General features: G+C 42.5%; 1 protein-coding gene across 2 annotated transcripts in view; it reads left to right on the forward strand.

The window, feature by feature from the left end:
- SPTBN5 (spectrin beta, non-erythrocytic 5) overlaps positions 1-24,268 on the forward strand; it is a 2,054,098-nt gene that overhangs the window by 1,924,926 nt on the left and 104,904 nt on the right. For both annotated transcript variants that reach the window (XM_078659643.1, XM_078659644.1), the window contains exons 67-69: positions 9,934-10,025; positions 12,067-12,152; positions 12,612-12,672. In XM_078659643.1, coding sequence (XP_078515769.1) covers positions 9,934-10,025; positions 12,067-12,152; positions 12,612-12,672 — 239 coding nt within the window. The remainder of the gene's footprint in view (positions 1-9,933; positions 10,026-12,066; positions 12,153-12,611; positions 12,673-24,268) is intronic.

Consider the following 24,268-nt stretch of genomic DNA (forward strand, 5'->3'; position numbering starts at 1 on the left):
TCGAATCCTGCTGCTTCTCTCCTGCTGGTTACCCACATGAGAGCAGCAGCAGGATTGGTTCAGGGAGTTGGCTGGGGTCCGATCTGGAGCCGGGAGAGGAGAAGAACACCGGAACAAGAAGGACATGTCGTACAGCAAGCAAGAGCAAGGTGATTGAAGTTTTATTTAATTTATTTTTAACATAGGCACCTTAGAGTTAGCGCACATGCATGCACCCATTTGCCTGCCTCACCACTCGTCATAGTTGCCAGCCGCCACTGCCTCTCATACCCACGCTCCTCAGAAAGATGAAGAGGAAACCAAGTTGGATTTTATTAATTGCTCCACAGTGGCACAGGCAACACTAGTCCAATGTCAGAGGAGAATCACATTCAGCTGGAACCTCTGAAGCATTTGCTATTGATGAGCAACAAGCAGGTGGTTCATCCAAACCCCTACTTCTCTGCACTTATTGGTCTGGCTCCAGAATACCATGAGCTTCAACATTTAAATATCCCATAGTACTGCAGAGATTTCCTTGCAAGAGTCAGAACGTATAACACTTACAGAACATGTCGACTAAAATGGAAGCGCTTCTGCTTCTGGTGCCAAAACGCAACAATTCACCCTATATTAGCACCTCCAGAACACGTCTAACTATACCTACTCTCTTTGGCTAGATGAGGCCTAGTTCACTCTTTGATTAAAGTACACTAAACGCCCATTTCAAGATACCAAAGAACTTCTGGATCCCCTTTGTTATGGCCTAACAGCTTATAGCACAGTTTCTTCAGAGTATTCCCTCAGATAAAGTCTCTGCTGCCAACCGGGCAACTTAACACAGTACTGTCACAATTAGTGAAGTTCCCTTTCGAACCTATTCCCAGAGCAGAGATAAAAGTCTTAAAATGGAAAGTAGCGTTACTCCTAGCCTTGACATCAGACAAAAGAGTGAGTAGGATACAATTGTTCATTATCAAGGAACCTTTCTTACAGTTTAAGGATGATGATGCGATGCTAAGGACTAATCCCAAGTTAATTCCTAAAGTTTAGATGGATTTTCATCTGAACAAACCTATTGTGCTTACAACGTTTTTCCAAAACCTCAGACAGCTGCGGGAAAGACACTCCATATGCTAGCTGTAAGGAGATGCTTAAAGTTCTATTTGCATCGTACAGAGCAGTTATGGACTACAGATCAAATGTTAGTTGTCTACAGAAACCAAAACAAAGGAGGTCCAGTTTCTGAGGCAAGCAGAGCAAGATGGATATCAGCAGCTCTTCAATTCTGTCACTTTAAGGCTGGTAGGCCCTTGAGGGAAAAGACTAAGGCTCACTCTACTAGAGCGGTCTCTACAACAACCGCCCTGTTTGCTGGAGTGCCTATTAAAAGCATATGCCGTGCAGTAACTTGGAAACACAGGTATATGTTTACTCAACATTATTGCCTGGACTCGTCGCAATGCAGTGATGCGGCTGTGGGACAAGCAGTGTCACAACATCCTTGCCAATAGGGTGAGCCTATATGATGATATGTGTACCTATCATCCCCTATTGTGATCGATAAACATGATATTATAGTTTATTATATATCTTCTAACTGTTCTGATTCAAGCATGTGAATCTATGAAAGATCCAATACTGGAGAAAACATTTGTTACTTACCTGTAACTCTTGTTACTCCAGTATTGAAACTTTCATAGATTCCCATAGCTTGTATCATTCCCCGTCGTCGGAATGGGAGTCTCGGTAAATAAAAATAACTTAGTAGGTACAAAAGAGAAAGAAAAAGCCTAGGCCTCATCTCATTTTGTAGCATATCCACCTCTTTTTGTAAAAGAGACCAAAATAATGCAACAACCAATCAGATTAGCCTCACTCCATAGAACCTTCCTGAGAGAACCTCAGAGCCTCAGATTTTCTAGCGCACGTTGTGCAAAGGGAGTCTCCTTTGAGCTCTGCTCACTTCAACTCTGTTCTACTGTTTTCTGCAGTTTGTTCTTCAAGATTGTTTGATATTTCTTCTTGGAATGTCTGACAAAGAGAAAAAATCCCTTTTTAAGGCTTGTTCCACCTGTGGCAAGAAAAGGTTGTATGTGGAGGACAGGCATAAATACTGCATCTACTGCCTGTATCCGGACCACAAGGCAGCGAACTGCAAGATTTGTCACACCTTTTCCACAAAGACTCCGGGACCGTGAGGGTCGCCTTCTCACCTGGCTCCACAAACTAAAGTAGAGAAAAGAAACACTGTCAAGTGACAGCAAAGTTTCGTCATCTGCCACTTCGTCCAGAAAGTCAGTGAAGAGGGGTGGGGCTTCCCCTTCACCATCTACAGACTGTCATGCAAAGGCCTCAAAAAAGACCCCAGTGAGTCTGAGAGCCGGAGTCCTAGCAAATCTCCTCACCATGGTGCAAAGGAGACGGAAGGACTACCTTCAACAGCAGCAGTGGCAAAGTCTTCTATACCTTTTAAAAAGCCTTCTTCTCTGACATCTGAGAAGTCTGACAAGGATAGGCAATCGTCGACGACGCTGCGAAAGACTCCGTTGACGAAGGCTGCAAAGGTGCAGGTTAAAACGGTACTACCATCGACGGGCTCATCGACGGTGCCTTCGAGTCTCCATCTGTCGATGCTGGTGTCAACGGGCTCGTTGACGACGATGTCAACTACTTCAATGTCGAGGAAAATGTTGACGAGGGTGTCGACGATGGTAGCTGCAACGACTGTGGTGTCAACGAGGGCATCAACAACGACGACGGTGACTATAGCGGGAGTGTCGACGGTCTCGTCGACGATAGTGTCGACTACGCCCATCTCATTGTCGACGATCTGCTCATCGTCGGTGGGTCTTCCGTCGATGACCTCGTCGACAATGGGTTTTTTTTCTTCTCCACCGTCGACGATACCATCGACTACGTCTTCGTCGACGGAGAAAATCACTATTTCTTTGACGAGAATCACGCCGGACATGACTTCTCCGAGGAGGGTTGCCCCTCTGCCTCCTGCGCTGTTGCTGGATGAGTAAGAAGATTCTGAGGAAGAGGATGATCCTTTTGGCTATGCCCTTCACATCTTCTAGTCAAGTGCCAGGACACTGATTCTGACGGTGAATACCTCCATGGGCACTCATATCATCACTCTTTTCACCGTCAGGAGGACACTAGCCAGAAGATGATTTCTGTTCCTTCTTCCCTCTTGGCGGATCTTCAAGGCATGTTGCTGGACTATAGGAGGATATTCTCACCCTCCTCCTTCTCCACTTCCGTTGGCGTAGGCTGTGTCTGCTCCGCCAGCTTCTTCTGTGGCTTCACTAAGGCCACCGTTCCAGATGGTATCACAGCCGCAAGTCACCAGTCCATTTATACCTCAGGTGGTTCCAGAGGTGCAGGTTGATTCCTCAGACGAGGATCACAGCGGTATCAGCAGGCCCGACCAGTGTGCGGAGTGTGATAATTATGTGATACCGGCCCCAGCTTCTCCTACACCGGATGCAGTTGATTCTCCCCCGGCAGACATTGGGGGGTTTCACAAATTGAGCCTCATGCAGATTTGAACTTCCCAAACTTTCAGTTTAATTTGAGTGTTTTCTTTATGATTTTAAAGACCCTTATAGGAAGACGGTCCGTTCCATTCCTATTGTCAGCCACGTCTAGGAGGAAGGTATAAAGGCAATGAAGAATCCGGCTACTGTCATTCCAGTCTTGCCACGTAAGGAGAAAAAATAAAAAGGCCCCTGACGACAGTCCAGCATCCTTAACAGGTCAACCGAAGCCGGATTTGGTGATATCCCAGGCGGCTCAGAGAAAATCACTCAACCCTTCTACACCCCTTACTACTCCTCCTGATAAGGAAGGCAGACGCCTGGATAATGCTGGGAAAAGATTTTCCTCAATGGCAAGTCTTTTGATTAGAGTAGTGAATGCGTTGGCCATTCTTGGCAGGTATGATCGTCAGATGTGGTGTGACCTCTCACCATATCTAGACCAGCTGCCTCAGGAGTCCAAGGTGGAAGCAAAGAAAATATTGCAAGAGGGAGAGGTTACATCAGCTGAGATTATCGACTGTGCAATGGACATTGCCCCAACGGCTTTCCGCTCGCTAGCGGGCGCAGCTGTTCTTCGTCGCCAAGTCTGACTAAGGGCGACATGGTTCCGGACGGAGGTCCAAAACAAAATCCTGGACCTTCCGTTTGATGGGGAGGCATTATTTGGTAAACATATTGATGATGCCCTCCAAGACATCAAAAAGGATACAGAGACAGCAAGATCCTTGGGAACCCTACAATATCGAAAGATTCCTTTCCGTGGAGCCAGGGGAAGAAGTACTACAACCTACAGGGGTTCATACCAGCAGCAATTTTATCCTTCTTCACCGCTTCTGTCTTATCGTCCATCTTACCATCAAAGACAAGGCCAGGCCTCTTCTTTCTCTAGGTCTAAATCTAGAGGGAATCAGAATCCCCAAGGGCGTGACACCACTAAGCGACAACAGCGGCGCACTGACTCTTCCTGCTGTAACCCCCTCCTCGACAACATCTGTGGGGGGCAGGGTATCTTAATACCTTCACAACTGGCAACAGATAACATCAGACAGTTGGGTACTCAACATCATTCAATGTGGCCATACGCGGAGTTTGTTCATCTTCCAAGCCCCCTGCCGCCATACCTTTGAAACATCTGCGTCTTCTGCGGCTTGAAGTTAATCAGATGCTTCTCAAGGGAGCTGTAGAGCCGGTCCCCTTTTCTCAGAAGGGAGAGGGTTTCACTCCAGATTTTTTCTGGTCAAGTAGACGCTGGAGAAGTGGCGCCCCATTTTAGATCTCAGGGAGCTGAACACCTATCTCATAAGACAATCCTTTCGGATGGTGTCTCTCCAGGACATTTTACGTCTCCTCAACCCTGGGAGCTTTATGGCCACTCTCGATCTTGAGGATGCGTATTTTCACATACCCATTCATCCAGCCCACAGGAGGTTTCTACGGTTTACAGTAGCCAGAGCCACTTCCAGTTCAAGGTTCTACCTTTTGGACTTTGGTCTGCGCCGAGGATCTTTACCAAAGTGCTGGCACCAGTGGCAGCCTCCCTCAGGAAGCATCATTTTCAGATCTCCCCCTACTTGGACGATTGGTTGCTAAAGGCCCCGACCAGACATGCAGCGGAAGAAACAGTCGATGCATGCACGCGTCTGTTCAGCAATCTGGGCCTGACTCTCACCAGGGAGAAGTCATCTCTCTGTCTGTCCACGAAGGCGCGATTCCTAGGGGCCATCCTAGGTATGTCTCTCAGCAAGGCTTCTCCATCCCTTGAAAGGCGAGAGAAACTGATAACCAGTGCTCAGTTGTTGCGAGGAAGAAAGTATCTTTCAGTTCGGCGTTACAAATCCCTGCTAGGAACAATTTCCTCTTGCATTCCTTTAATACCTCACTGCAGGTTGCAGATGCGTTCACTTCAGGAGCAGCTCGACCTGCAATGGTGACAAGTTGACAGATCCTTCGACGACAAGGTGATGATCACTCCTGCTATGAAAAAGGCTGCTTTGTGGTGGACGAAGGAAGAAAATATATCCCAAGGTCTATCCTTCATAATCGATCCAGCTCCCCAGGTAGTGACTACAGATGCCTCGCTGGAAGGCTGGGGCACGGTACTACAGGACTTACATGTAAGCGGACATTGGTTGCCACAGCACCGCCATATCAATCTCCTGGAACTCAGGGTGATTCATTTGGCTCTACGGGCCTTTCTTCCATGACTGCAGAGATCGACCGTGCTCGTCCACACGGACAACACCACGGCCATGCACTATATAAACAAAGAAGAGGGTACCAGATCTCATCCGTTGTCACAGGAAGCCCAGAAGATTTGGGAGTGGGCTATCCTTCACAGGATATCACTGAAGGCAGAACATCTTCCAGGAGTACTAAACGAAAAGGCAGACATGCTCAGCAGGCAGTCGTCAGTCAGCCACAAATGGGAAATGAACCCGACTGTCTTGGAAGACATTTTTCACCGGTGGGGCAGACCCTCAATAGACCTCTTTGTCACCCCGGAAAACAAAAAAATGCCAGTTTTACGCCAGCAAGATATACCTTCACGGATTGCTGGGGAAATCGATTTTGATAGCCTGGTCAGGCGCATTTGTGTATGCTTTTCCCCCCATTCCGTTGATACCCAGAATACTCAGGAAGATCAAAACTGAGCAGTGCAGGATGGTCCTAATAGATCCAGCTTGGCAAAGGCAGTTCTGGTTCACGGAACTTCACCACATCTCCCTGGACCCTTCACGGCCGCTATGGATGGTCCCAGACCTTCTCACGATGTCCCAGGGCCTGGTCTGGGATCCGGACACTCGCTCCTTACACAATGGCTCCTGAGCAGCGAGAGTTTCTTGGGCTAGATCTCTCGGAGGAGATTAAGGAAGTTCTCTCTCAGGCCAGAGATCCTTCTACTAACAAGACATACAGTTTAAAATGGAAGCGATTCTGTATCTGGTGTCAGCAGGAGGGTTTTGACCCTTTTTCATCTCAACCTCACCAAGTTCTTCCCTATTTCCTGCGTTTGGCTAAAGCGGAGCTGGCTCATTCATCCATAAAGGTTCATTTGGCTGCAGTTTCTCGCTATAGACGCACTGCATCTGGACCTTCTCTCTGGTAAGCCAGGATTGTCAAGCAGTTTCTCAAAGGCCTCTTTAGAGTCGTTCCTCCAGTGAGGCCTCCGCCTCCTACGTGGCATTTGAATTTGGTTCTCATCCAGCTGATGAAGCACCCCTTTGCGCCGATTCATCGAGCAGATCTGAAATTCCTCTCATGGAAGGTGGCGCTTCTCCTAGCTCTCGCTTCTGCAAAAAGAATGGGTGAGTTACAGGCTCTGACGATTCAGGAACCCTTCCTTCAATTAAAGAAAAATACAGTGATTATAAGGACTAATCCAAAGTTCATACCTAAGGTGCCTTCGGACTTTCATTTAAATGAGCCGGTGATTCTTAAGGCTTTCTTCCCTCATCCCTCTACGCCGGCGGAAAGAGCACTCCACTCTCTGGATGTGCAGAGATGTTTGTTATCTGGACCGTACTAAAGAATTCCGAAAATCTTCTCAACTGTGTGTTTCATTTAGTGCTCCCCGCAAGGGCTTGCCCCTGTCCAAGCAGGGAATTGCTCAGTGGGTGGCCAGTGCTATATGTTTTTGTCATTCAGCAGCAGGCAAACCCCTGGAGGGTAGAGTCCGAGCACATTCTACAAGGTCCATGGCTTCTTCTGCGGCCCTCTTTGCTGGGGTCCAGATCAAAGATATCTGCAGGGCTGCAACTTGGAGCAGCACGCACACCTTCACAAGACATTACTGCCTGGAGGCCTCAACACAGGAAGACACTACTGTAGGCCAGGCAGTCCTGAGGAACCTCTTCCATTGAGTGGTGAACTTTCCTTTTCTTCCCTCCTTCCTTTCTTTCTTGTTATTGGCACATTTTGATTTTGGGTTTATATGTGCATTTGCTATTTATTCTTAATGTTCTTTTGCTTGATGCATTCTTAAAAAAAAAAAAAAAGAGGGCGACACAACTATGAGAGAGCAAAATGTGCTTCTGACTGCTAGCTACTCTGATACAAGCTCTGGGAATCTATGAAAGTTCCAATACTGGAGTAATAAAACAAGTTACTTACCTGAAACTTTGGTTCTCGAGTATTGGTAACTTTCATAGATTCCCATGCACCCACCCTCCTCCCCTGGGAAAGCTCAGCCTTCAGCATGTTTTGTTATACTGTTACACAACGGTTACGAAAATCTGAGGCTCTGAGGTTCTCTCAGGAAGTTTCTATGGGGTGAGGCTAATCTGATTGGTTGTTGCATCATTTTGGTCTCTTTTACAAAAAGAGGTGGATATGCCACAAAATTAGATGAGGCCTAGGCCTTTTCTTTCTCTTTTGTACCTACTGCTATGTTATTTTAATTTACAGAGACTCCCATTCCGACGACGGGGAATGATACAAGCTATGGGAATCTATGAACGTTACCAATACTGGAGAACCTTTCTTCTCCTGTATTGATATCTGTTATAGATTCACATGTAATCCACCCTCCCCCATAGAGGCTCTCCTTCTTGTAAGTGGTGACTATTTCCGCTTTAAAATCTGAGGGAAGATGTCTTTACAGAAAATGTTTTTGAGGGTGCTATCGCCTGAATGCCTGGAGTTTCATTCATTATAAATTATGTAGATAAGCCAGCATTCAATGTCTTTTGTCATTATAAGCATGTATAATACTTCTACTGCTTCAGACGGTACAGTGGGACTCCCAACACTATGACGGGTAATGATTCAAGCATGTGAATCTATGAAAGATACCAATACTGGAGAACGAGAGTTACAGGTACATAACAAATGTAATCTTTTTTCTGAGGTATAGATGGTAAAAGCTTACATTAATCACTTTGTTAATTTGTGTATATGATTGAGGAAGTTATTCATCCCAATGTTTAGGTTTTTATTTGATTGATTGGAGACGACAGGGCCTTCGCTCCATAGGCCACTTTTCTTTCCAGTATGATGTTCCTGAAACTTTCCCCCCTCTCTTCAGAGTTAAGAGTGAGTTTAAAAATGAGCTGAGATTTGTAAAAAGTGCTGTGATGGCTTCTCAGTAAATTCAACAAAATTCAAGGTACAGGTTAAGGAAAAATGGTGACAGGTCGCACGCACCCAGGGAAACACCACATTTTGGATGGCACCATGCAACATATGTGTTTGAAGACTGACGATTTGCTGTCTGTGATTAACTCCCAGCAAGCTAGGTGATTGCCTCCAATCCCGCACTCTTCTAGCTTTTTAAATAGGATCTTATGATGTTAAATGCTGCTGCGAGATCTAATGAAATTAGGGCTCCAAATCTGCCAGCTTTAGCAATAGGACATAGATTGTCTAGTTTTGCCGCAATAATCCAGTACTGTGCTGTAGTCAAAATGCAGCCTGTTGGTCTTGACTATATAACCGTTTGAAGTTGTTTTCTGACCTCCTGCTCCAGAATTTTCAACTAATGGGGGAGAATGGAAATATGTTAAAAGCTAGACAAATTTGTGGAATTGGTGAGGGGTTTCCTTGAGGTAGAGGAGTGAAGACTGCTTTTTTGTGGGACTACACCTAAGGATAATGGGTCCCTTCTGGCAAATGTCAGTGTGGGTAGAATAGTTGGTTAAAGAGTTTTTTGCCTCATGGTGTGAGATGGTAACGTATCTAAGGTTTTGCATTTATGAACTAGCTCCATACCCTCTGCTGTTACTTCAGTAAAATTATTTAACATGGTCCCTGCGGTGCTGCTAGTTGATATTATTGTTGTGTTGATAGAGTTATATGCCTCTGCTCTAGGGTGGTGTGAATATAATGTCCTTTTGAGGACAAAGGCAGTCAATCTCAGTACATAACGTTTTGGCTAAAAGGTTAAAAAAAATTGCTTCCGAGGTATCTAACTTACTAATGTTTTTCCATGTTTTATCTGTTTGCATCTGAAAGTTGTTAGGCGAGATCATAGTAGGCTTTTTTCTCTTTTATGATAAGCCACTTTGCTTTTGACTAGGTTCGTACTATGGAAAAGCACATACATACATACAGGTGATTTGTAAAATCTTAAATGTTTAATCAGCTAAGTAAGACTGATTGAGTAAGTTAAGAAATGTAGGTCGCACACAGTTGCAGACCAAGCTGTCTTGCGTCACTATGCAATTAGAACCTCATAAATCTCATGAGACATTAAGAGGACGAGAGATAACTGTCCTTTGTCATCCAATTGCAACAGAAAATGATGTTTCAAAGGTATGAATAGTAACGTCCATTCTATACCATTGCTCAAATACATTTCCAGAATGGACATTAGTGAATAGATGCGTGTGCTTTGGAATGAGTGTAAGGAAGCTCAGAATCTCATTAGGAAACTGAGGTGGTAATTCTTGCTTTTTTCTCTTCCCTGTAGAATGTGGCTCACGTGCCCCCGATAAATACGGCTGGTGCCCGATGTGAAACAGTGCTGGATCACCCAAGGAAAGAAAACACCTTCAGCCTTAGGTGAATAATGGTGATATTTAATTTCATATTATCTTGAGTAATAGTTTGTTTATAATAATTTGTATAAGGTATACTAATGACACAATATGTAAGTCATGCTTGAAGAATTCCTCACTAGCATCTTTCTAATGTCTTTTCTGTACAGTCAGCATATGTACTCTAAACCTTGGAAAGGGAATGGCTAATCATGAAGTATTATCCAGAATACACAATAAACCAGATACAATGTAGGGATGGGCAAAGATTAAAACATCATCCACAAAGTTTAAAAACCTCTCGGTTCAGGTAATCTTTGCTTGTCGGAGATATTTTTGAACAAAAATATATTTTAGTAAGATATTTTTTTTACAAAACATTTTTGCAAGTAGCTTCTCTCAGTAGAAGTGCTCTTTTCACGAATAGCTTTTCACTCATTTACATACTTTAACACACATTTTCTCCTGATTTTGTTTTTTTAAACTTTGCAAAATTTGTAATGTCCATAACAAACATATGACCGAGAATTGACTAAGATATGGAGAAAAACCTTGGCACACCATTATTACACTATCAGCATAGAACATAGGGTAAAATGGTACCGGTCAAGTAATTGGTCGTCAGACTAACGATAAACAACCATCTACTGCTGAAACTCAAATCTGCAAGGCTTCCATTTAGCTTTTTACACCTGCAGTCAGGCATGCTCACAACCTAGTTTTGGCCTATTCAGGCCTGTTCCATCCATGACAGAGATATTCACAGAGTATTTGTTTTTGAACAGGAGCATTTTGCTATCCTAAATCTATTTCTTAATGCTGAAGCATCAATCTAGTGTAATAAAGCTTGTACCTTACACTTGACTCCATTTCACGATGTGGTAGTTTGGAATTCACAAGAACAGAGGTAGTCTTTTAATCTTTCTGGATACTGAGTTCTAATCACCCAGGTGTGAGCCACTGACATTTCTTTAGTTGCTGAAGTACTCTTTAATTTTCTATTGTGTCTTTGGTACTTCACCTGTATATGAAATGTGATTCATTGCAGTTTGTGTATATCAGCAGAACTGCAGATAGTGAAAAACATGTGTACAGCCTGAACTACTAATCAGTAACTCTTGCTAGTAAATATCTATCCTGCCACCCCATCCCTTGCATCAGTTGAAATATCAGATGTACCCCTCCTGTGTTTAATAATTATGAAGGTTTTAAGGTATCCTAAATTAAATTGACCTTGATCAGTTTTGGTTACCCACTAAGATGGGGGAGGTGTTGCAGTGAACACTCCTTGGAAGTATATGTATTTCCCCTTTTCACCACTTCTTCTGTCCCCCCCCCCCCCCACAGTCATGGGCTCTTTTACCTTCCCCCATGCTCCTTTTCCAACACCCACTACCACTTCCACTCACCACTCCTCTGTCCATTTTAAATTTTTTCTGAAGGCCAGGTAGTTGCAAAGCTCTACATGCATATTCTTTTTAGTTTTTTTGCCCAGGCATGCACTTACTTTTCACTTTTTCTTTAAATTTTTATTTACTGTTGTAAAATTCCTATCTGCCATGGTAGAAAAGTAAATTTAAAATGTCAACCAAGCATCACAACACATGCGCACTTAAATGTCACATCACATGCGTTCAATCTCTTCAGAGACGCTTGAGTGCTCATGGATGTCCGTCTTGTAATGTGTTTTCTTTAATAGAAAAATCCATTGCACAATTGCTAGTTGTGTGCACATGCATCTCAATATATGCATTCACATGAATATGTCAAAAGCTAAGCCTTTAGTTGCTTGTTTACTTTGGTTACTTTTAGAATATTAATTTGATGGAAACAATTATGATTAACCTACACAAGCTTTCGACCTACACACATTTTTGGTATTGCTCTTCAACCCTCATTTTGTACTGGAGAAGTTGTTACTAGGTGGTAGGTGGCAGTAGATGCATCATCATCCCTGCCACAGCAGTGATTTGAAGAAGTTGATAATAGATGGAGGAGATATGCATACATGGGTAATTCATAGATGTAGTTGATTAATGTTGTTTTATGTCTTCATTTATTTGCAGACTTGACGACGGAGCAGAGTATCTCATTTCTGCACCTTCACCCAAAAAAATGGAAATTTGGATTCAGGCTCTTCAGAAGAAAAGAGGTAACACTTACATAGATGTTTGGAAAAAATCTTGGAGCTCAAACTTGAATGGTATTTTGAGTCTGCCTCCTGGAATAAATATATATTTGTTTCATCTATGTTGAAAATATGCAAAAAGGGAGAACACTTTTAGTGAGAAATTAATGTAAGAAAATAAGTTATTTAAGTGGAAGGCACAACAATTTTGAAAACAGTTTGTGATAAACGTTCTACAAATTTAACCATCCCAAATATTATACGTCTGGTAAAACATATCTGCCTATTCTAGCTTTAATTACACTGCTTTAGAGTAAGAATTATTGCTTTATTTATTTCTAAATTACATTGTAATAAGTTATTCTGTTATTATACATTTTCCTTTTTTTAAATACTTCACAGTTTTTATTTTGAAGGCTTTCAGAAAAACACAGCATTTACCAATATGTTGTTTACATTTTTTTCCATCTGTTGATTTGATAGTGGAAAACAACATGGAGGGGATGGATATGCCAGTCACCGTTAACTCACTACATCGTCCCAGGTTAGCATGACCCCTGCATCTTAGATTGCCATATGATTCTTTTATGAATTTGTTTACAAGATTTACCATGAAAAGACATTTCTCATAGGCATTAACACATCACGGAATGTGGACCATGTACATTTATGCTTGTGTAAATGCTTACAAATGTCACTACTCATGGAAAACAGAAACTGTGGCAGCATTGCAAGAGAAATTCTGGAATTTTTTTACTTCAAGTTCAGGAGCAAGCTTGTGAGGGATAAAATTAAATTTGTGTATTAAGAATTGCGTCAGAACGTTCTCAGCTTTTAATGGAATCTAAAGCACTACACACTGTAATGTCTATTCTGTGAACCAGTACTGTACAAGTCCAGTCTAACACATTGTCTTTTTTTCCAGTGGTGTAGTGAAGGTCCTTTCCTAGTAAAGCTGCAATACCCTTTTCAAGTGCAAAACATGTTCTCTTCCAGGGGATCCTCATCAATAGTCATAAGCACTGAAATAGTTCGACCCACTTGTGAAGTTTCACATATATATATATATATATATATATATATATATATCCTTCACAAGCCTCCGAGCACGGAGCCCCCAACCCTTCAGGGTGGCCTCTCAAACAGGCACGGAGAAGCCTGTCAATTCACTACAGGTGAACACAGAAAACAGAGGCCCATTTCCAGAGTTGGTTCCTTTATTCAAAGTAGAATGCACCGTCAGCTTCTCTTTCCCTACATGTTTCGGCGCTCTGCCTTGATCACGGGAAGAAGCCACAGCCAAGTGCTTACGTGCATGCATTTTTTAAAAAGTCTTGGGTCACATGACTGGCAAAAAATACATCTCCCACAATACATCGGGAATTTCAGTTATGTGCTGGTATTTTACTGAAAGTTCTCATTTAAAAGGCACAGTTCCCAATTTGCTCTTTTCATCCTCCGATGCATTTTAATGTGATTATTTTCCTAATGGAACCCAGTCATGGCAGTTTATAATTACCAGCAAGATGCTCGAGTGTTTGGACATCTTTGAAAAAAGGTTCTTTCTCTGGAACGATCGGTGTAGGATGTACTCCTCACTGAATCCCTTCCAGCGCTGCTGTCTCTTAGTGCCCACACTCCCAGCGCTCACTCCCTTCTGCGCCCCTTCAACTCACATACCAAGGAAACCATGAGACAAATTTAGTGGGAAAACCGTGGTGCAGGTTTTATTTTGCACAACAAGTGGAAATAAGGTGGGTCATCTTACGGGCGATCCAATACGGCAGCCCCTCGCTGTCCCGCATGCCTAATGAGCCATTCTTGCACGGCGAGTCGATGCTCTGACGGTGCATTCCCTTCTTACTTTCTTTCGTTCACTCCCGCCCCCCCTGTCAGGGCGGAGCGATGAGGCACACCCCCGGTCGGTTCAGGCCCCCCGACCGCCCGAAGGACTAACGGCTCAGGCGTCCCCGTTACTGCAGTCGGGTGTTAGGAACACCGCATTATCCGTGATCACCGTGAGGTCCGGCCACACACCACCCCGCAATTTATTGAAAAGGGGGGGGGGGGGCGCCATGTTACTGAAACTTCGCCTAATGCGTCCCATATACTGAGTCTGCCACACTACCACGCCACTTATAAAAGGGGGGGGGGGCGCCATGCTATTTCAACTTCGGCTAGTGCGTCACATGTACTACAGTCGGGTGCTAGAGACACCGCCTTATATGCTGCTGGTTGCATTATCCCCCCAGGTATCTGCCGCGCTACACCACCTTCGCCTCCTCTGATGAGCTTTGGAGATATCGGCGACATCAGCAATGGTGTGTGGTTTTAAGTCTGTGCGCCGTGAGCGAGGCCCGCGCTCCCTATGCCCTTTACCCTTTACCTTCTGGGAGATCCTTGTTAAAATTCACCGTTTCATCCCTTTCAAAGCTACACGGCCGGTACATGGGCTTTAACTTTAAACATACGCACATTGTGGTAATAGCGTCGGGGAACCCGGAGCATAACGCAAATTCCTATCCAAGCAATATGGCAGGTGATGTGGGCTTGAATTTAACTAATATGTACAATCCGATGGACGCGTGGAGGAACCCGGGGCATCTCATAGTTATTCAAAGTGCCTTGATGTACACAGCTCGGCACACTCGACCCATCCTGTTCAAAGACTCACATGTGGAACAGATAACCTTCGTGTAGGCCCAAGATGGCGTCCTATCTCCTCAGCAAGGGTGTGTGGCTTTAAATGTGTGTGCGCCGTGAGCGAGGCCCGCGCTTCCTATGCCCTTTACCTTCTGGGAGTTCCGTGCTAAACTTCACCCTTTCATCCCTTTCAAAGCTACGCGGCCGGTGACCTGGGCTTCTACTTTCAACATACGCACATTGTGATACTCGCGTCGGGGAACCCGGGGCATAACGCAAAATCCTATCAAAGCCGTATGGCAGGTGATATGGGCTTGAAATTTAACTAATATGTACATCCTGGTAAGCGTGGGGGAACCCGGGGCATCTCGCAATTATTCAGGGTACCTTGATGACACCGCTCGGCAACACCCAACCCATTCTGTTCGAAGACTCTGTGTGTCCCTCCCCGTAGGCCCAAGATGGCGTCCTATCTCAATGCGCTTCCTAGGGCGGCCATTAGCAACACGCGGCCATCGCAATCGGAACATTCGTGGCGCCCAAAATTACATTCGTGGCGCCCACAGATTGGCAACACGCGGCCATCGCAATCAGAACATTTGTGGCGCCGCGCTCTATCACTGAGCTACATCCCCACAGCAAATCGCCTTCCCAGGCCTGTAATTAAAACTTCGCAATCGGAACATTTGTGGCGCCGCGCTCTATCACTGAGCTACATCCCCACAGCAAATCGCCTTCCCAGGCCTGTAATTAAAACTTAAAACGTATAAACGTATCATCCGACAATCTTTCCATGCCCCGCTGCTCGAACGTGATCCGCAAAACATCTGAGCCACAGCCTGAACTAAGAAACCCTCATTATATCGCTCGGTTGAGCCTATGCCCGCCACACAAAACCCCCCCCGTGGACGAACCACTGGGCCCCATCGACCTGGTCATGCCCAGGGACAGGGCCGGGGGGAGGCTCAGTCGTGACCCATACCTCTTGTAACGCGAAGACCTCAGAAGCGCAGAGCAGCCCGGAGCGACGGCAGGAAAGGCCGAGCCTCGCTGCCGCGCTGGTTTTGAACCCTTTCGGGGCCGCCCCTCACACCTGGGGCCTGCGCCCATAGGCCAAGCCTGGAAAGGGGGCGGATCAGTGCTGGCGTGCGCGCGGAATGTGGGACTAAGATGCTGTCTTCGCTTAGCTCCCCTTCGCGTCGCGCGGCCAGCGGCATTTCGCTGTGTAGCATAACCTGGTAGGCGAAACAGCAGTGTGTGGGTCATGCTCCATAATTGAATCCTTCACAAGCCTCCGAGCACGGAGCCCCCAACCCTTCAGGGTGGCCTCTCAAACAGGCACGGAGAAGCCTGTCAATTCACTACAGGTGAACACAGAAAACAGAGGCCCATTTCCAGAGTTGGTTCCTTTATTCAAAGTAGAATGCACCGTCAGCTTCTCTTTCCCTACATGTTTCGGCGCTCTGCCTTGATCACGGGAAGAAGCCACAGCCAAGTGCTTACGTGCATGCATTTTTTTAAAAGTCTTGGGTCACATGACTGGCAAAAAATACATCTCCCACAATACATCGGGAATTTCAGTTATGTGCTGGTATTTTACTGAAAGTTCTCATTTAAAAGGCACAGTTCCCAATTTGCTCTTTTCATCCTCCGATGCAGTTTAATGTGATTATTTTCCTAATGGAACCCAGTCATGGCAGTTTATAATTACCAGCAAGATGCTCGAGTGTTTGGACATCTTTGAAAAAAGGTTCTTTCTCTGGAACGATCGGTGTAGGATGTACTCCTCACTGAATCCCTTCCAGCGCTGCTGTCTCTTTTCGCTGTGTAGCATAACCTGGTAGGGTCGCCAGTAGGTATATATAGTTAGGATTTTTTCCCTATGGGATTTTTGAAAATTCTATGTCTAATAACTTTGGCGTTTGTGGACGGAATTGGCTGAAATTTTCTGGAAAATGGAACTTTTTGTTTCTGAGCAGCCTCTGAAAATTTGGGGGGGGGGGGTTCGTCCAGGGAGGGCCGAGAAAAAAGGGGGGTCCCAAAACGTGTTTTTAACATTGAGTTTTCCATAGGGCGGTTGGCCTCACTTTTAGCCCGAACGGCTGAATGGATTTGCACGAAACTTGGCAAAATTGTAGGGACTGGTAGCCCGATGTGCCTTTTGTAGGTCTCAATATATGTGCTCCAGTGGATTTTGAGAAATTAACGTTTAAAAAAAGATATATATCTGTAACAGCGGACCGGGCAGCGCTCCAGTTCGCGTACTTTTCGCGTAACGGAACTTCGCGTAGCGAAGCTGATTGGCTCTCCGGTGTCTGTCAACATTCTAAACAGTCCGGAGCGGCCGCCATCTTGTCTCTCGGGAGGATTGAGAGACAAGAGGAGGCCAAAACAAAGGTGGAAATAACCATAAGGGGGCATAGTAGATCCTCCCTGATCCCCTAGGTTTAATGTGGAGGCTTTAAAAGGGCCCCGCGGGGCAAAAAAAATAAAATATTTTTTTTTGGTTTTTTTCGTGGTAAGCGCCCGGTCCGCGAACCGGGAAGCGTTCTGGGCTGCGTACTATAATGAAAAATGAATGATAGACTTTTCAAATACTGTATGTTAATTGATTGTTGGTTTTGTTGATTATTTTTTAATTTTTTTATTTTTTAAGCAATTATTTATTATTGTGATTGTGTTTCAACATTTAATAACATTTCTAACATTTCACTAGTTTATGAATTACATATAAAAATGATTAAAGACTCAAATAATTTTTTAATATTACATATAATTTTATTTTTCGGATTGTTTTTCAAAATTTAATAGAATGTCTAACATTTGACTGTCAGATATGTCCTCTTGTTGAGTGAACATAACTTCCCACATTTGACCGTCATCATAATGAAGTAAATGATCCACAGATTCTACACATTGAACTAATTCATGGTCCCGTGATTCATCCATGAAATCTGAGTCATCATTGTCCTCAATATCTTTTTCTGTGTTGTTCTCCAGAACAATTTCGAAGGAAATATTCTGCTCTCCTTCCATTTTCTTGCTGTAATTTGCATAAAAAATAAATATATCAGTAGAGATAGGGCACTGTTGGGTTTAAGTTCAGACAGGTACTTGTGAGTTTATAACAGAGAAGTAATCTATGGGCACTGTATGGTTTCAGGCGTGAAGTAGTACTATTAAAAAGTGCCTGTGAAGAAGCCTAAGTAAATTCATAATTATACCACAGAAACCTAAATCAATCCATAATTATAATAAAGAAGCCTTTCTCAATGTCTAACTCTTACAGAGGGATAGTATATAACTATCTGAAAATGTTTTCAAATTTATAAAATAATATCTCACCTTCTAAAAAGAAGTTTAAGTTGTGAGTGAAAATGATCTTGCAATGTAATTCAGGAAGTAGTAGTCAAAATGGCTGTGTTTCTCTCTCTTTCTTTATATATATTCAGGTACATAACCAATCAAATGTCAGGTAAAAAAAAGTAGAAAATGAAAGTAACATTTTCATTGGTTGTCAATTCCAACACTTCAGATGTGTTTTGAGAAGTAATTTACCTCAGGGTATTTAGAGAGGTCTACAGGTTAAATGGTTAAATGGAATTCCAATCAAATTTGTGAAAATGGTAGGGATTGGTATGTAGTATGAGCTAATCTATATTTGGTGAAATTGTCTCCAGTAGATTTTCTGTGAACTACTTTCCCACCTTTTTTGATGGTGCGCTTCCCAGGGAGCGACCCGGTACGCGAACTGTTGAGCGCCTCGGTTCGCGGACCTTAAGCGTTCCAGGAGTCCACCATTTTGTGTTTCGGTCGAATTAAGATACAAGATGGAGGGCAAATAATGTTCAGAATGGGTAGAAGGGGGCACGGTAGAGTTATCTTGACCCCCTAGGTTTTGTGAGGGTGGCTGAGGAGGCTTATATGTGCGAAAAAAACATTTTTTTTAAAAATTTCGCGAGGTTAGCTCCCGGTTCGCGTACCGGGTAGCGCCCCAGGGAGCGTACTTTGTTGAAAATTAATGAAAAATGTTAGAGTAAAATAATAATTGTGAGTGATTAGATGTAGGGTAGCTCTGAGAAGAGCTTTTGGGTTTATGGTACATTTAGGTACTTATAAGTAGGTACCAATGCACATTTTTAAATTCAGAGTGAAAATTCTGTTGCCCTCATCTGAGAAGTGAACTCCATCTCCTCTGTAGATATCTTGCATGTAGTAACGCAAGTTATTGTTGTACAGGGAGCCCATTCCATGGTCTCTCATGTAAGCTGAAACAGATTTGTTTACATGCTTCCTCGACTTCTCAATTTGTGGACAAAATTGGTTTGACCACCTCCATTTCTGTCTTTGGCATATATTTGAATATACCAAGGCAGTCTGAGGAAAAAGTGCCATTAATTGCTCAAAGGTGTCCTTTAAAAGCATTTCCAGACCTACACCAGTCAAAGTGCCCAAGTCATTACCTCCACAGTGCACAATTAACAGGTCAGGTTTGGGCAAATGCATAAAGGTTTTCACCAATGGTATCAATTGGTGACATTTTAATCCTCTGTGGCCAAACCACTTAATTTCCACATCTTGTAAATTGAGGTTAGGTAATTTCCTGTTTTCAACGTACCTTTGAGCCCAGTGAATATAACTATGTCCAACAATCCAGACAGAAAACATGGTGAGAGAAGGTTCTCCTGCAGTCAGATGAAGTGTGGCAATGAAATGGCAGTTGAAAAAATGAGAGTTTAAAATGAAAAAAACTGTGGAGTTTCTGTGTTCATGAAGCAGTAACAGTGATTGGTGGATTTTGATTGCTGAAAACAGAAAGTTAGGGTGCACGGATGTGTTCTTTGAAAGATGTATTTTGAGTGGTCAATAAAAAATCATTAAATGAAAGAATGCACTGGATATGCAGGTGCACTGAGAGTTCAGAGTTCAATTGCAACATTGTTGTGTGAACTTGCAAACAACAGAGGTCTTCCAAGAGGTGGTTGCCATGCAGAAAAGGCATGAAATGGCAGAGGGGGAAGGGTTTTCATTTGAAAAAAAGTGAGGGAAGAGTTTTGATTGGGTGACATGAGAGATATGTGTGAAGAATTACAGCATTTCTGTGCTTTTGATAGCTGCAGACTCTGGAGTGCATACCTTTTGCTCTGCTGAAGACAAATTGGTGTGTTTCTGAGACTGTTTTCAAACTCAAAGTATTTGCTAAGGTGAGAAAATATTTCTTTAATTTAGATAGAGAATAGTGTGCTTTAAGGAGAAAATTATGAATTATGTGGCGCAAATTGCTTGTAAATATGCTCCCACCTGTGCATGGAAAATTTAGATTTTGAATGTTTGTGTTACATAGCCATGTTAAAAGTGACCCAACCATGCAGGAAAGGCAATCAAAAAACACTTTTATGTGTCTTAAGGACATTTTAAGTAATTTTCCCATGTGCAGTGTTTTGAAATTATGAATTGAAAATCGTTTTTGAGGTAAAGGAATTGTTTTTAAATTTATGACAAGGACATAATGGTGTATGCTTCTTTATAAGGCAATTGACTGTCCCTGATGTTATTTTTCCCATTTTAATGTAAGACTTTTCTCTGTGGCGCAAATTGCTTGTAAATATGCTCCCACCTGTGCATGGTAAATTTAGATTTTAAATGTTTGTGTTACATAGCCATGTTAAAAGTGACCCAACCATGCTGGAAAGGCAATCAAAAAACGCTTTCATGTGTCTTAAGGACATTTTAAGTCATTTTCCCATGTGCAGTGTTTTGAAATTATGATTTGAAAATCGTTTTTGGGGAAAAGGAATTGTTTTTAAATTCATGACAAGGACATAATGGTGTATGCTTCTTTATAAGGCAATTGACTGTCCCTGATGTTATTTTTCTCATTTTAGTGTAAGACCTTTCTCTGTGGCGCAAATTGCTTGTAAATATGCTCCCACCTGTGCATGGAAAATTTAGATTTTGAATGTTTGTGTTACATAGCCATGTTAAAAGTGACCCAACCATGCAGGAAAGGCAATCAAAAAACGCTTTTATGTGTCTTAAGGACATTTTAAGTAATTTTCCCATGTGTAGTGTTTTGAAATTATGATTTGAAAATCGTTTTTGAGGTAAAGGAATGTTGTTAAAATTTATGTGCGCCATATGCCCCCAAATTTCTTTTTCAGGGGTGCAGCAGGGTGTTATTGAGACACCCCTGCAGCTTTGGAAAAATTCCTAATTTGTGATGAGCAAATTGTTAATCGCAAATTGCACCTTCATTTATATGAGCCTCCTAGCCCATGGAAATGAATGGGTAATTTGCAATTAGCAATTTTCTCATCGCAAATTTGGAATGGTAAAGAATCGCTATTTATTCCTTAAAATTCGCTTTTTTGGAAATGCAAAATAGTTATATGATACATATGGCGGTTGATGTCTAACAAGATAAGAAGCTTAGGGATACATTTATGATGACTGGCGCAATGAAGTAGAAATCACTTACTTCATTGGTAGAGCTTTACATGTATTATCTCCTCTGTATTCTTCATCAAGCGTAACTTTAATCTGCAATCCTGAGTAGGCCTCACTTTAAACAAACCTCTGGATAGGCCACATCTTATTGTTATCCTGAATTAATCATTTAAAATGCTAGGGACAGATTTATGATAGGTGTATGCCTCTTTTGCGCCACTTAGAAAACATTGTCCATGGGGAAATGACTTAAAATGTCCTTAAGACACATGAATGTGTTTTTTTAAAACGTTTGCAATTTTTTTGGGTCACTTTTAACATGGCTATGTGACTCAAACAGTCAAAATCTAAATTCGCCATGCACAGGTGGGAGCATATTTACAAGGAATGTGCTCCATGGGGAAAGGTCTTATGATTTGGGATAGTTGTATATGTATTGTATATATATTGTAATATGGGAAAAATGACATCAGAGACACTGAAATGCCTTATAGAGAAGCATACACCATTATGTCCTTGTCATAAATTTGCAAACCATTACTTTTCCCCAAAAACGATTTTCAAATCATAATTTGAAAACACTGCACATGTGGAAATGACTTAAAATGTCCTTAATTCAAAATTTGCGATTCCTTAAATGCAATGTATCAAACAAAAAATATGTAAAAAATGATATTAAGGATTTGGAAACTACCACCAACTTCTAGTTTGTGGTAATTTGCAAATTCTTTTCAAAAAGCATTTTTTTCCAAAAAACAAAAGGTCCCATATGACGCCCATACATGCCCTTAGGGCATGTAGGTGTGCCATATGCCCCCAAATTTATTTTTCAGGGGTGCAGCAGGGTGTTCTTGAGATACCCCTGCACGCTTGAAAAAATTCCTATTTTGTGATGAGCTAATTGCTAATCGCAAATTGCAACCTTCATTCCTATGAGCCTCCTAGCCCATGGAAATGAATGGGTAATTTGCAATTAGCAATTTTCTCATTGCAAATTAGGAATAGTAAAGAATTGCTATTTATTCCTTAAAATTTGCTATTTAGGAAATGTAAAATAGTTTGATGGTACATATGGTGGTTCATCTGTAACAAGATAAGAAGCTTAGGGATACATTTATGATAACTGGCGCAATAAAGTGGACATTACTTACTTCATTGGTAGGCCTTTACATGTATTATCTCCTCTGTATTCTTCATCAAGCGTAACTTTAATCTGCAATCCTGAGTAGGCCTCAACTTAAACAAACCTTTGGATAGGCCACACCTTATTGTCATCCTGGATTAATCATTTAAAATGGTAGGGACAGATTTATGATAGGTGTATGCCTCTTTTGTGCCACTGTGCGTCACTTTTATGATGCAACGGCGGTGCTAATTTGCAATTAGCAATTTGCTCATTGCAAATTATGAATGGTAAAGAATTGCTATTTATTCCTTAAAATTTGCTATTTAGGAAATGCAAAATAGTTTGATGGTACATATGGTGGTTCATCTGTAACAAGATAAGAAGCTTAGGGATACATTTATGATGACTGGCGCAATAAAGTGCACATTACTTACTTCATTGGTAGGCCTTTACATGTATTATCTCCTCTGTATTCTTCATCAAGCGTAACTTTAATCTGCAATCCTGAGTAGGCCTCACCTTAAACAAACCTCTGGATAGGCCACACTTTATCGTCATCGTGGATTAATCATTTAAAATGCTAGGGACAGATTTATGATAGGTGTATGCCTCTTTTGTGCCACTGTGCGTCACTTTTATGATGCAGCGGTGGTGCAAAAGATTTGCTATGAGGCGACAACATTACAAATTGATGCATTTAGGCAGATATGTCATGGTGTTCTTGAGACACCCCTGCACCCTTGGAAAAATTCCTAATTTGTGATGAGCAAATTGCTAATCGCAAATTAAACCTTCATTCCTATGAGCCTCCTAGCCCATGGAAATGAATGGGTAACTTGCAATTAGCAATTTGCTCATCGCAAATTAGGAATGGTAAAGAATCGCTATTTATTCCTTAAAATTCGCTATTTAGGAAATGCAAAATATTTTGATGATACATATGGCAGTTCATCTCTAACAAGATAAGAAGCTTAGGGATAGATTTATGATGACTGGCGCATCACCAGGGATGTGCCAGTCATCTTGCGCCGCTGTTCCGCCACCCATGGTGTGCTGCATTTACAATGCGGCGCAGCATGGGGCAAAAACGGCACAGATGCTTGACGCATCTGTGCCGTTAAGGTGGCGCATTGCTGGAGTTGTATCGCAAGTGCGATGCAGCTCCAGCAAGGCTCAGGGGTGCACCATCTCCACAATGTTGCGTCAAGACCTATGCCTGCTTCAAGCAGGCGCAGGGTTTTGACGCAGGTTTCTCCTATCTGATTGTAAATGCGGCACACCATGGGTGGCAGAGCAGTGGTGCACGTTAACTGGTGCATGCCTGGGGATGTGCCATTTAACATAAATCTGCCCCTTTACATTTAAGTATGTGCAGGGGACACAGAGTCGGTGAGGCTTATCCAAGGTTAAGAAGAGATGAGTCCTGTTCAGTGAAAAATTAGACATAGGCTTCACCTGCTCAGCATCGCTGGACATGGCTAAATAATAGCTGCAAAATGTTACTCTTGTTAAACAATTTTACTATTATAATCTGTGAGATTTGTCTCTTACTCTGCAACATCTCATTGTTGTTATCTTTCTTTAAAGATAAAGACAACCTCAACATGAGCGACAATCTGCAATCAGTTGATTTTGACCTCATCATTGAACTTGTAATTGAAACATCAGTGGATGTTGATCCCTTGGATGATTTAAATCCTGAGGATGAAGAAGAGCGTGATGAGGATGCAGATTTGTCCGAATTATATGATATAGGATGGGAAGCTGACCTGCTTGAGCCTTTGGAAATATAAACATTTATTTTTAAAATTTATAATTAATAAAAAGTAAAAAGGTAAACCGTTTAATTTAAAAATAAAGACACCTTCAAAAGCAGGTTATGTGTAGTGTCTTCAATAAAATATTAAAATATGCTCATAAAATT

Source organism: Lissotriton helveticus, chromosome 9, assembly GCF_964261635.1.
Source record: "Lissotriton helveticus chromosome 9, aLisHel1.1, whole genome shotgun sequence".
Taxonomy (NCBI): domain Eukaryota; kingdom Metazoa; phylum Chordata; class Amphibia; order Caudata; family Salamandridae; genus Lissotriton; species Lissotriton helveticus.